The 13,906-nt window shown below is 39.0% G+C and overlaps 1 protein-coding gene across 1 annotated transcript in view; it reads left to right on the top strand.

Moving 5' to 3' along the window:
* The window catches only part of ARHGAP28 (Rho GTPase activating protein 28), a 74,469-nt gene that overhangs the window by 51,857 nt on the left and 8,706 nt on the right, over positions 1–13,906 (top strand). The window contains exons 4-10 of the mRNA XM_041477703.1: positions 1,216–1,303; positions 3,270–3,427; positions 6,965–7,130; positions 7,243–7,334; positions 8,681–8,758; positions 11,974–12,136; positions 13,310–13,392. Of these exons, the coding sequence (XP_041333637.1) occupies positions 1,216–1,303; positions 3,270–3,427; positions 6,965–7,130; positions 7,243–7,334; positions 8,681–8,758; positions 11,974–12,136; positions 13,310–13,392 (828 nt within the window). The remainder of the gene's footprint in view (positions 1–1,215; positions 1,304–3,269; positions 3,428–6,964; positions 7,131–7,242; positions 7,335–8,680; positions 8,759–11,973; positions 12,137–13,309; positions 13,393–13,906) is intronic.

Here is a 13,906-nt window from a genome sequence, read left to right as displayed (position 1 = left end):
CTCAGAGGATAAGATTGAATAATACAACTGAAACGTTATTTCAGGTTTCCAATTAGAAGAGCTGCCTGTCTTTTAAATATCTGACATTTTTTGACAGCCTGAACACTTCTCTCACACATTGACTACAACTGAGGAAAACAGAATTTTTGCCCTGAGGCATTGCTACTTGTTGATAAACAGCTGATTAGCAAATTAAAGAGCAATTAAAAGAGGTGGTATTAAGGGCTCATGGGGGCCTACAGCTCTACAGGTTCAGCTGGAAAACTGGGTCTGTTCCATCAGGCTCACGGTGAGACAGCAGATTTTAGAAAGGTTGGGGGCTTCAGGACCTCCCACAAGGAAGCAAATAACAGCAGGAAAAAATGTAAGACAGGTTTGGAACATAGTAGTTCCTTTCACTGAGTAACCTTCAGAGCAGTTTTATAATTCCTGACCTTGTTTTTGTTCGTTTTTTTTTTCACTCAAGAACAAATAGTTGAGCTGCTATTTCCCATGGAACACAAACACCCAGATTTGTCTTTATGAGCCACAAAACTGCTGAGGACAAGGCCAAAACTCCACTGCTAGGAAGAGGTGACACTGCTTGAAAGTCACCGCCTGTGCTGCCAAGCCACTTTTCAGCAGTGCAGAATGGTTTCTGGAGTGGAAAGAAATGAATATAGAAAATGTTTCTTTGTTTCCTCAAGTTGTTTTTTGCATTTCACTGATAAAAGTATTCGTGTATAACCTATGGGAGGATATCCATCCTTTAATGGCTTTCTGGTGCCCAAATCACAAGAGGTAGCATACTGACTGATTTCTGACACGTCTCTGTGAATAGCAGGTATTCAGTGTGTGCCAGAGAGTCTTCAAAAAGATTTGTGGCCAAAATTATTAAAGCCAGGATGAATTACAATTTGAGGAGGACCTTTCAGTTAGCCTAATTCTGTACAGCAATTTACTTAGCTAATTTCAGTCATTTTATAGGACAGGACTCATTAGGTACAGCAAGCTGCAGTATTACTGACCTCCACGCGGTCCAAATCTGTGCAGTCTGGGGAAGATTGATTCTCAGGCTTGGCTTTGAAAAATATACTCTGAAGAATCACAACAGATGATTTAATCTTGTCAAGAGAGTGTAAACTGAGAATGATACACCTTTGCTTGAACTGTAGCAGTTTCTGTCCGTAGATGTTTGCCTTCACTGCAGTCTGATCATTTTTCCTTGCCTATCAGCCCACATTTGAGACAGTTCCAGTGTCACCAGTATCTTCTAATGGTATCCAGCTTCCTGGGCAGAAGACAGTTTGGAAATCAGTTAGCTGTGAGTATGACAACATGTAACCATGGTTCACTTCCTCTTAGTAAAATGACAGACAGAAAGACCCTTTTCTGGTTCAGAGGTTAGTCCCCTCTTTCACATTGGGGCAGTGCTGCATATATTTCTTTAAAATCATTGTCAGCTTATTGTCATGCAGGAACCAAAGTTTCCCATTAAAGATCAACGTTGTACAGACACAGAGTGCTGCCCTTGAGTCATCAGCATCTAAAAAATGCTGATCATTGCAAGGCTGGGCATGTAAAAATAATCTGTAAGTAATATCATGCAGAATTTGTCCAAAATATGTAATCAGTGTATTTTCTTGTTGCAAATAAAAGAGGTATGTTTCCTCCACATTTCTTCTCCAGTACTGCAGAAATTGTAGTATTAGAAATTTATAATTTTCCTAGTTCTGCCCTGTTATTCTGATCTATAAATGGTGTTATTCCGTAAATGCTTGGCCCTGACAGTGATTGGCAGTGCTAATGAAAGTAATAGCTCTCCTCTACTCAGTGTCTGGATAATTGTCAGCAACCTTCCACGAGAATGTCCATCTCTTAGTTTGAAAGCTCTTCCCATCACCATTGTTCAGGGCTTAACTAAAGGGAAATTAATACCCAAATTTCTAAACTAATCCCTTGGATATTTACCTCTGGGTACAGTGGCACAGACATTTTCCTTGGTGGCAAAAGCTGCTCTGCTGATACTTCTGCTCTGCAAGCAGTTTTACTGAAACAGATGGGGAACCAGATGCCCAGAGGCACCATGAGCACTCTGTGGTCTCATGTCCAAGGGTGGAAAGAGATTGAAAACATCTTAAATGGCTTGGACATTAGACAACAACTAAAGCCACAGTTCAGAAACCAGAAGCCACTTAATAACACACTTAACTTTTTTCATGTCAGACGTGTAAAAGATGTGGTGTTGCAAAAAAGTCCCTGTAACTAAACAGTGATTCAGAGAACATGGGGCATGCACAAGTTTATAAGACATTACAGGTTTATAAGACATGGTTTATAAGACATGGGCCATTACAAGTTTATAAGGCATGTAATGTTTTTTAATTCACTTTCTGATTGCCATGGCTTTTGAATACGTTTGTATCATGTTAGCAAATTCTTCTCTGTAGTCCTGGAGGCTGAAATTTTACTTCACTTTCAATTAAATTTATGATTCCATCCCAAATGGATTTAGGAGCTGAACCTTACAGGAAAGCTAAACATTTACCTGAGATACTAGAGATCTGTCAAGAAAGCTGGCAACCCTGTAACTCATTTATGTTTTCACACTTTGGCCTCCATGACAATAGTGTATTTCTGGGCTTGATTGTACTGATTTCAAAAACTTTCCTCTGACATCCAGTAATTTAAGGTGGTGATTAAATTTTAGAGAAGAGCAATAAGTAATTTCACAATATCTACAATAAATTCCAGAAGATATGGTGTTTTTCAAACTGGAATATTGTATGTTTTGTCCTGTTATGGTGCTATATACCTAAACTATCAAAAATGAGAAATATGTATATGTAACTACATAAAATATACGCACAATGTCATGTAAATAAATCACCAGTAACCTGAGAAAATGTGTCAACAGCATTTTTCTGTCAAGAAAAGTTTATTTATTTTTAATTGTTCATTTGACAAGTGCCACCACAGTTTGCTGGCCTGGCAAGACAAGGATGCAGTAAAAAAAATTTGGTAATTCCTGATAAACAGGAAGTTCCAGCTTGACTATCTTTCTCACAGAAAGCAACAAGTTAAATAATCTAAAACAAAAATAGGGATTTTATTTCTAAGGGGTTATTTCCTCAAGACAAAACAGGAACATGCTGTGGTTTGCACTGAAATTCCTCTTCAAAGCACTTCCTTTATTACTTTCTCAAGAATTTTGTGTTCTTGGTTCAAATTTTTAATGTCTCTGTACTAAATGCAATTTATTATTCATATATAATTTCCCTTATTTTCAGCTAAGAGCTGTCTAGACTGTGGAACAGATAAAGGCAGCCCATCCATAACAGAAGAGCTCTCCTATGATGTCTCTTTCTCAGAATCCATTACAGTCCTTCCAAAAACGCAAGAGTGGCCAAAAAACCAGAGGTTCAAAAAGGAAGACTCGGCTTTGCCAGTAAGTTTCTTCTCCATATATTTCCTCGATTGTTTTCTTTAACACAGCAATTTCCTGTTTTATATCCCCAGCACAATGGAGTCTGTTAAGATACGTGATCTGGCCTTTGCAGTGTGTGCTTTCTAGAGGCTTCTCTGTGTGGCTGCCTACTGCCTGTGACGGATTTCCAAAGTTAGTATGGCTATCCAAGCCAGGTTTTCACTTGTACCCATCATGAACATGTGCACCCAGATGAGTATGTGTAACTCAGTCCACAAATACTGCGTGAGCCACAATCTTTTTCACACAGAAATAAAAATGCTTATTGGCATTAAAACTAACAATGATCTTCATTACCGATATGCTTTCCTACTTTTTTCCCCCCATAGATTTTCTGCCTTTGTTAACATGTGGATTTTAAATTGCTTTGCAGATGAAGGAAGGAAAGCAAACCTTATTCTTGCAGCAATATTGCCTGTTTCCATTCAGTATTGAGTGCAAATCACACTATAGGAGACACTATATGAGTTGTTCAAGAAAACTTTGCCATATCATCCAACCAGACGTTCACTGAGCAGTTGTGTCATTGTCTGGAATTATGTCATGAAGTCATGGAAGTCAATTTTCTACTCACATCAGCCCTCACAACTTCCATCACTGAAAACTGGAGCATTAATTTAGTGTTTCCAATACCACCTTTTCAGTGACATGTATGAAGTAGCTGTAAAGTATTTGGAAAAATTTCCTGAATGTTACGATGTCCTGAGGTCCCAAACTAACCTAAAATTGTTACAATCCACACAGACATTGAATTATCTGAGAATTAGTCAGTTGTCCATCTGAGATTCCACCAAGGAAGAAGCTGAGATGCAGAAGTAAGCTTCTATGTTGAGTGATAAGACACCACATGGATAACATAATTTATGTGAAATCTTGTCTTTTTGGTTGTTTGGGTTTTTTGGGGTTTTTTTGTGGGGATAACTTGGTGTCCTGTGATGACTAAGGGCATCTCTACACGCATTATGATTTTGGTCTTTACTACAACACATGCACACTTACTAATTGTTTGCTGCAACAGCAAAGACAATTCCCATGTTGACAGAGCAGGGAAACTGATGACAAAGAGGAAAGAGATGATGCCATATTGAATATCATGGATTCATAATTGATAAGCCTTAGAAAACGCCAGTATTGTGCTGGAGTTGAACTGCTCTGCATGCAGGACATAATTTTATGAGCTCAGAAGACCACACAAGAAACATGCCAGGTTATTGCAGAGCATTTCTGAATAAAGTGAGCAGTCATAGCTGTTGATGTTGGCCTTTCCCTTGCTTCATCTGCTGCTGCTCTTGGTGTTTGGTTTTTTCCCATGATGATTCAGACCATAATGGGCCTTAGCAGAAAAATCACCTCTCACTCTGTTACACTGAGCAACCAGTCACCTACACTCAGAAGGACAGTGGGACAATGGGGCTACGCTGGAGGCTGTGCAGCATCACACTTTCTCTAGGGTGAGCCTGACAACGTAGCCAACTTCATTACTGGTGTGTGCAGAGCTGCACAGATATAATCTATCATAAAATAGCATGTCCCCTGCAGCAGGGAGTCCCCTGACTCCTGTAAGAGTCAACTCAACATCCCCAGGAGCTTAGGGATTTCCCCAAAGTGCATGTGATTTCTCCAGTGTGGGACCATGGTCCCTGTGACTTAGTTGAAGATACCACAGAAGTACAAGTCTGAGTACACTGCACAGTTCCACATAGAAACAACATCGCATAATATCTGACACAATCCTTAGCCAAAACATTAGTAATCTAATTTCAGGATAGCACAGCCTCCTTCAAACCTGCATATTTTTTTTTCTTACACCACTGTAAGAAAAACCACTGGAAAATTATGACACAAGACAGAGAAAGACAGCCAGCCCCAAAGTTTGTATTAACCACAGCATCACATCATAGTGAGCCCTAGGAGTCAAACAGCCACTGTGGAAAATCTTTGTAGTACCCTTTTTAATCAGTTTTGAAGTGCTTAGATTTTTTTCTCTTTCCCCCCAGAAAATATATGTATACAGTCTGGGGTTTTTTTCCTTTTTTTCAAGGTGATTTATTGCATTTTGACTCCTTTTACACTTTTTGCATCACTGGAATCAAAATGTGTAGATATTCTTTAGTATTTTATGTTTCTTCAGTAGGCTTACTCACATGCAGCCTTTGTCACATGAAGTGTCAGAAAAAGGCTAACAGTGGAATCACTGCATTCTAAGGAGGGAGTATTCTGGGCTAAAAATGCCCCAGGCAGCAAGTAAAGAAGTTATTCCATTCCCTACACTCTTTGTCTCCCAATTATTGTTAACCCTATTGAAAGACCATATGCAGTGTAGTTTATGAAGTCCTAAACTACATGATCTAGGTGTCCTTTGTACTCTCTTCCTTTTGAAATCTGGTGTACGTTTAATTTTTGTTTTGATCTTGTTTAGAGGGCTTTTCTTTTGTTTACCTTTTTCTTAATCAGTTTGACTGGCTTAATTTAAAGATGGCTTAAATCTTTTGAGTCCAAATTTGTTAAACAAAACGGAGGACTGAACTGAAATCTCCAGAAGCAAAACATTACTAGTCTTTCCACTCATTTCCCTAAAAGAATGAGATGATTTTGTAGTACTATTTATTTATGCCTCTGACTAACAATGCCTGGTTTAAATGTAAAAAAAGTGCGCATTACCAAAGATCCACAGTTCTTTGAAAAGCATGTTTTTTACCATGTTTTTTAATAAGACTTTGTTATTAACTTTGTCTAACAGTTATGTCAGAAACTGATGGGTGTTTGTTCTTTTTGACATTTGTACAAATGCATCTGCTATGATGCAACATTCCTGGCTCTGGTCCATGACATGTAGACATCTTCACATGCCCCCAAATTACTCAGTATCATTTAGTTTAAGTCTACTTGAATAAATTATTTGTTAGCTGTTGGGAGTCCTGTTTTTAAGCTTTCTGAAGTAATAAAAAATACCCCTAAGTTGGCAGGTTGGCTTCTGAACTAAGCAGTTTTGCTTCTGGGCTTTTCCTCAGATCTTTAGTAACTCCCCTGTAAGACCTCGTAAGTTAATGGCATTATGCAAAGCAGGCATGGATTCACTGCACACACACAATTGATAAAGAACCATATCCATGACTGTGTCACTTCAATGGCATTCAAAGGTGTTTTGGCAAAGGCAGGAGCAGACCAAAATGCTGCATCCTGCAGAAACTGGGCAAAACTTTTGAAGAAGCACGTAACTAATTTGTCCCAGCTGAAGTGCTGGCACTGAGGTGCTCCAGCACCACTTCCCAGTCAAACTGCAAGGGTGCCTGGTGAGCAAGAAGCTCAGATTTATGTTCAGGTGAATGCCAGCTGTGTCACCACACCAGGCCAATCTGCAGGGCTATAGTTCATCCCTTTATTGTTATCCACCTACCCGAACATGACCTCCAATCACATCCCCGCATCTCTTTTAAAACAAAAATTCACTTCCTGTACCTTCGGTGCAAGTAAAGATGTGACCCATCTCTACTGTAGAAATTCATTGTTCGGAAAAGCCGTTTTGGACTGACGGAGGTTGGGGACCTCTCTCCCGAGGACATGAAGAAGATCCGCTACCTCTCCCTGATCGAGCTCACGGCCTTCTACGACGCGCTGGGCGTGGAACTGAAGAGGAACCGTGTGGAGAGGGTGCGGGGACGAGGTACCATTTGTGGCATCCCCTTTGCAGCCACCTTCATGTCTATCAGCTTTGAAAGAAGGTGCTTACCAGGCTGTGTTTCCTTGTTGTCACATTTGTTGTTGCTGTTTTTAAGAGAATGGTCTTTTCGGAGTCCCTCTCACCGTACTGCTGGAGAACGACCAAAAGAAGGTTCCTGGAATAAAAGTGCCCCTTATCTTCCAAAAAGTGAGTATCACTTGGCCTGCTTGGTCACTAGGATTTGCTTTTCCACTGTTTGCATTGACACTCAAAGGAGTCATCAGACCAGAGAAGTTTCTGGTAGGCATTACAGACTGGCAGGTGTCTAGAGACTGTCTGACAAAATATTGTGGTTTGAAAACTTTGTGACAAGGAGAGAAAATCTGCTCCTTTTTTTGTTTTTTTTTATCTCTGGTGGGGACCCCTTTTGATTTTTGTAATATGTGATACCACGCAGGAAACTTAAGGAAAAAAATGTCTTTCTGTTTCCTTTTTCATTAAATAGAGAGCCAAGCAAAATTATGTGTGTGCAGAAGTGGCAGAGATGAGGAGTCTCAGGAGTTTTAATTTCACATTAATTTAAACCATAGGTGTTACTTGGCTACTGTTTCCAGAAGGGAAGTGAAATCTTCTGACTGAGGTTTGTATGACAAGACAGTGGTATTTAAATGAGACATTTGGCCACACGGGGATACTCTGTGGGTGCCTTGGAGGCAGGTACACAGACACAAGTGCGTGTGCAATTGCACAGATTTACAGAGACTCAAAATGGCAACAGATTTCCTTGTAAATACTGACAAAAGAAGAAGTGTTGGGGAGTGTCAGGGGAAAGACTGACACAACTTGAGCATTTACATGACTTTGCAATTAGTTCCACTGCTGCCCTATGAAGATAACATTGGAAATTAGAAGAATCAAGGTTAGGGCAGGAAGCACATCTGGTGGTGAAAATCCAGAGCTCTGTGATTAAATGCTGGAAAATTATTTTTTTCCCTCAATGTTCAAAATTATGTAAAATCAAAGCTTTTTTTTTTTTTTTTTTTTAATAATCAGTTGGATTGAAAAGTTTAGTCCTCTATTCACAGAAATTTAAAAATAAAATATCCTGGGATCGTTTTCTAATCAGAGTTCTCAGTTCCAAAGAACCTATGTTATCTATAGACCTTTCCATTGTGCCCCTTGGGGCACACTTAAACATTTCTCAGAGGTTATTTTTCCTTCAAAACACCATTGTGTTTAAGCATATCTGCTGTTTCATTAATATATTTATGTGTTAACTGTTCTATAGCCATGCCAACTCTCAAGTCAAGGACAGAGGGTCCTATTGCATTAGCAGTTTTCTATACTCTGCATACTCCTTTCTTCAGGATCAGGACTATGGAGACAAATTAGGCAGATTCATTTACATGAGCTGACTGGATTTCATTAGCTGATTCCATATAAATGTATCTTTTTCAGATTAGTTTCAAGGATACCTAGATTGAAAAGAAAGTCAGGAGTATTCTTAAGCACTTCTGAGTATTTTCCTGTATTTTTTTTGTCTCTTCTTTCAGCTGCTGCTCAAGCTTGAGGAAACAGGTTTGGAAACTGAAGGAATTCTACGGGTTCCTGGATCTGCCTCCAGAGTAAAGGTATAGACGCAAGCCATTTTTCCATCTTCTGGACCACAGACTCTATGTAAAATAATATAGCATACACACAAATTCAGACTGCACATAAATACTGATCTGTGTAGCTCAGCATTCCTGCTCCTGCCAGTGAAAGGTCAGATTAGTTCCTGGGAACCAGTAAATCACAGACCATTTGGTCTATTACTTTGATTTAGTTAATGTTCTATATAAAGCACAGAGGATGCTGAATGTGATTTTTCTCCACAAAACTTTGAGACATCCTTTCAGTTTATCTCTGTCATCCAAAATTGCTGTGATCTTATCTCTGTTTTAATTTATTTCAGAAATGCAGAGTTCCTAAACTGAGTGAACATCAGATAAAGATCTTATTCTGTCGTTTTAACCTCTGTGTCATTTTATTTTTCATTTATCTTCTGTGATCTCACAATTTCGTGATCCAAGTGAGAGAAATTTGGACTCTGTTCACTGCTGGCAGCCTGAAGTACTGCATTTTCACAGGCTATTTGTGGGCTATGAACACAGTATAATTGGCACTCAATAACCTGACACTGTGGGCCAGTAATATTTGCAATTGTTTCTCCAGACTAACCTCATTCCAGGAGCTGGAGGAGGCAAGTGAGAAAAACAAGACAATTTTTTTGGTTGGTTGGGCTTTTTTCTGGGCTTAGTAGGGTCTATCTCTTTCCCAGATTTTTGCTTTTTTTTTCCCCTTAGGCTTTTTTTTTTTTAAATCCGGTTTAAGCAACACCTTATAGCGCATCCTACTCCCACTTTTTCATCTTCAAGGAAGCTAGTTTTGTGTTCTGAGACAGGAAGCCTCAACATTGTGGCAGGCACATAAATCATGGGGATTGCTAAATAGTTGGGTGGGCTGAGGATCATAAAAAATGGCTGAATAAGAACAAGCAGCATTACATGAAACACACCAAAGATAGGCAGCAGTATCCCAGCTCCTTCGACTCTGTGCATTGATAAAAGTCCCCAAAGCCTTGAAAAGTCCCACATCTTGCAGAAGGGAGCTCCTAACTTGCCCTGTACTTTTCAGCTTCCTCATTTTTTCATACAAATGATTGAATGTTATTTCACACAATCTCAAAATTTTCCAGTCTTTCCATGGAGATTACACAGCAGGGCTGTGCTCTAATTCAATTATTTTCATATTCCTTGCATACACTGCACTGTGTCTTGTTCACTTCTTTTTCACAACCTGTATCCTGGGAGCTGCTATGAGATACGACTTCATATGCAACTCCTCTGTACTAGGTGGTAAGTTAAACTGCCCATATAAAAGTTTTTAAATTATTAGAGTTTTGGTTTCATTTGAGTCTGCCCGACAAACCAGTGAGCAAGAGAGAGATTTTTTCAAAGCAGATCCAGATTTCATCCTTCAAAAGCCTTCATACATTATTATGACATTAGGACCTGAGGGCATTCCAACTTTATTTCAGTCTTGTTTGGAGAAAGAAAAGGCATATGGAAATGATTAAAGGTTGCTCTTCTATAAAACAAAGAGTAGAAGAAATGAATACAAGTTTTCCTCTGTAACAAAAGCTCCAGTGAACCAAAACTGTATGATAGTCTAGTGAAGGATCAGTTATGTTAAAAAAAATGCAGCACATATTTTAAAAATATTAGATGCATACATAGATACAGGTATACAAGGCAGGGAAGGGAGAGAATTGAGTGTATAAATACATGCTTACCTGTGTGGAGATATATATATATTTATATAAGCATATATATATGTATATATATAAAAAATGTTTATGTTTCCAAAATCTTGCATTCTGTTTTTGTGACTTTTTCCCAGTTCTCAGCAGAAAAATGTGGAGTAGAATTCTGTCCTCTTGTGCTTTTGATGAGGTGAGGATTTCTGTTCCACATTTCCAGTCAGTTACAGGAGAGAATTCAGTCTAGGTGTTTGTATTGATTATGTGCAAAGGATGTGATTACAGAGGAAGCTGAGATAGTCCAGATTAAAACCAATAAAATTTGCTAGTAAAAATGAGACTGTAGCATTTTTTGCCAAATCCTGAATGACTTTCTACTTCCGTTTATGCAACTATTCTACTTCATTATGTGTGACTGTACTTGATATGTAATTTCCTTCCATTCATGTGAGACGTGGCAAGCAGAATTCATTTTTAAAAGCTTTTCTGCCTGAATGGAGTGAACTTTTTGCATAATATTAAAGTACAATTGACAAAATCATGATCCGAAACCAGATATTTGCTACAGATATATTTTGTCATAAATGGTCTCATAAAAAGCAGCAACAAACTTTCTGTGTTTGATAGGACAGTGTTTGGCCAGTAGTAATTGTGGAAGCTGCATTATTTATGGGCATCCTTATATTAAAATACTGTCCTTCAATCTTTTTAATTCAATAATTTTTTGAGAAGCTTGCATTTTGGGAACGGTGACCTGGGTTGGAAGCCAAATCCTGTTGCTACTAGGAACCTTGCTGAGTATTTCCCTTTCACGTACATGTTATGAACACTGGATAGTGGCCCTCCAGAACCTTACTGACCTCTGTTATGGAGCAGGATGCTGCCATTGGAGAACATGGGGGTTAAATGGGAACTCAAAATGATATCATCATCAATTCTATCTTACACCTCTCCTGTGTTTTTAGAGGTTTGGGGGGTTTTTTTATTCATTATGGTTTTTTAGGACAGTAATGGTTTTGAATCTTTATTTTTCTACAATTTGACTAAATCTAACTATAATTATCCTAACATAAAACTTCTTTTCAATGATGGGAAGACCTGAATTTTAAGCCATTTGTTCAAGGCCCATGGATTCAGAGTATCTAGCAATTTCACTGGCAATGAGAAAGAAACACCACTCCTTGGTGACTTAAGGGTCAAAACCTCTGGAGAGTGTTTTAAACAAAAAGGTTAGCTGTGCTAACTGAGTTTTCTGCTTCTAGTTCTAAGACATTGCACAAAATTCCTTGCTTTAAGATGGTTCAAATTGTTCACTGGCAGAAATCTAGATGTAGTAAACCAAATTTAGCCTGGGTTGCCAAATATCTGCAGGAACTTGACTTGTTAACCTACTGTGAGCTCCACATGGCTGTCACTGGGTTAGGGCTGCTTTAGTTCAAGTACTGTGCAAACCTGTCTGCTGCTTGCAATAGGATTCCTGAAGTGATCACAAAGTGCTGGATCAGCAGCAATGACTGAAGGCCAAATGTTTCTTTCATTTTTCAGAATCTCCATCAAGAACTTGAGGCAAAATTTTATGAAGACACTTTTGACTGGGACCAAGTACGAAATAATGATGCAGCGGGTCTGCTAAAAATGTTTATAAGAGAACTCCCAAGCCCACTCTTCACAGTAGAATATCTGCCTGCATTCATCACACTAGTAGAAAGTATGTGGAAATGGAGTTAGTATGGATTGATAATATGGTAAAAAGCAAGAGTAGACATTACATTTTTTTTCTCTCTCTGAAGTACATAGAGAAAAGTCTTTTTTTCTCCCTCTGAAGTAGAGAGAAAAACAGACCCAGTGCTTTGCCTAGGCATTTTAATTTTCTGCAAGGTTTTGTTTTAAAAAGGGAAAGGTGTCTGCATTCAGCTAATAGCATAAGCTTGTTATGTGAACAAAACCACTGTTTAATGTAAAATTTGGAACCTGTGAGCAAACAGTGACTGAGTAATAACTTTCATGTACAGATTCTGATTCACATTAATTGTAGGTTTCACAAATGAAAATTTCTGCAAGGTAAACTCAAATCACTGTACTTTATCTACTGGACCTACTGAACCTTTTTTATTTCTGTTAAAGTTTATGTTGAGGTCAGGTCATTGGTACAGAGATACGTGTGAGCACAGCAAGGTTCAGGCAGCTGGGCTTTGTTTTCAGTGTACATACACCCTCTCAATCTCAGTACATTTTGTTCATTTCTCCTCCAGGAAGAATGCAATTGTACCTTGCCATACCTATGACTTCACTGTGAAGTCACTCAAGCTAGGACAGACTGAAAGTCTCAGGATGGTGAATTTATTAGCAAATTGGTACAGAAAACTCAGGATCTTTACACAGGGTTACAGTCACGCTTTCAGTGTCTCCATGAGTAGCTTAAAGAGCAGAAGGAGGTGACCTCTTTCCATAAACTTCACATACCTGAGTGTGTGTGGACTCCTTATGAGTCCCAGGCTGCATGCAGTTACAATGGCTCAGCAGTTTGGAGAAGACTGAACAGGAGATGTCTGTGCAGAATAAAGTGACTTTATTCCCTACAACAAATACACAGATACCTAAGAGAAACTAGCTAGTACTAAAAAATACTGGATTGTTACTATGTAGATAGGATTTTATAGCACCTTGTGTCCCTGTGTGACAAAGATCCAAGATGATGAGGAAAACCCCACTCATTAAGGTGATTTTTTATTTGGGGAAAAGTGTATGGTTAATCAACACCTAGTCATGCTAGTCTCAACCAGGCACTAGCTGGTATGTCTAGAACTGCTGACACACAAGGTTTTTAGAACAAACCAGTAGCAGTTGGGATTTCAAAACCATTAATTATTCATGTCCTTAGAAATCTCCAAGATCAAGTTACAACTACAAGCTTTGCATCTGTTGATCATGCTGATGCCTGAAGCCAACAGAGACACAGCCAAGGTGAGTTCTTCATTTACTATCACCTGCCATCTGTGATGCTTTTGACTTTTAAATGAGAGACTCATTTTTTTCAGATGCTTCACCAGAAGAGTATTCGCCTGTGTTTTTGATTATTTCCCTGAAAAGATGTTCAAATTTACTGACTGTCATTTCTTTTACAAGCAATTAAGACATAGTTGCTGGGGGTATCCAGCTGCTGGATCTCAGGCATCATTTTTATGGAGCACTCATTTCAAAGAGGCATATTCCTCACTTAGTTTGGACAAATGAGGTCCAGTTTCTGGATTTTCTGTATAACTGAAATTCTCCGGGATGAATGTAAAAGAGAAGCTGCCCTGCAGGAGCTTGCCTAGTGCACTCCTGGTACTGGAAAACCCTGGAAGGGCTTTCAGGGCACTGGACCAGACTGCAGCATGTAGTCCAAAGTAAAAACATGCATCTGTAGTACAGATGTCAGGAGCTCACCCTCAGCTGCCTTGCCTTACAAACCTGTGCCCACCCCCATGTACTTCTT

The sequence above is a fragment of the Pyrgilauda ruficollis genome, unplaced genomic scaffold, assembly GCF_017590135.1.
Source record: "Pyrgilauda ruficollis isolate IOZ18807 unplaced genomic scaffold, ASM1759013v1 scaffold41, whole genome shotgun sequence".
Taxonomy (NCBI): domain Eukaryota; kingdom Metazoa; phylum Chordata; class Aves; order Passeriformes; family Passeridae; genus Pyrgilauda; species Pyrgilauda ruficollis.
This window is presented reverse-complemented; position numbering and strand designations above follow the sequence as displayed.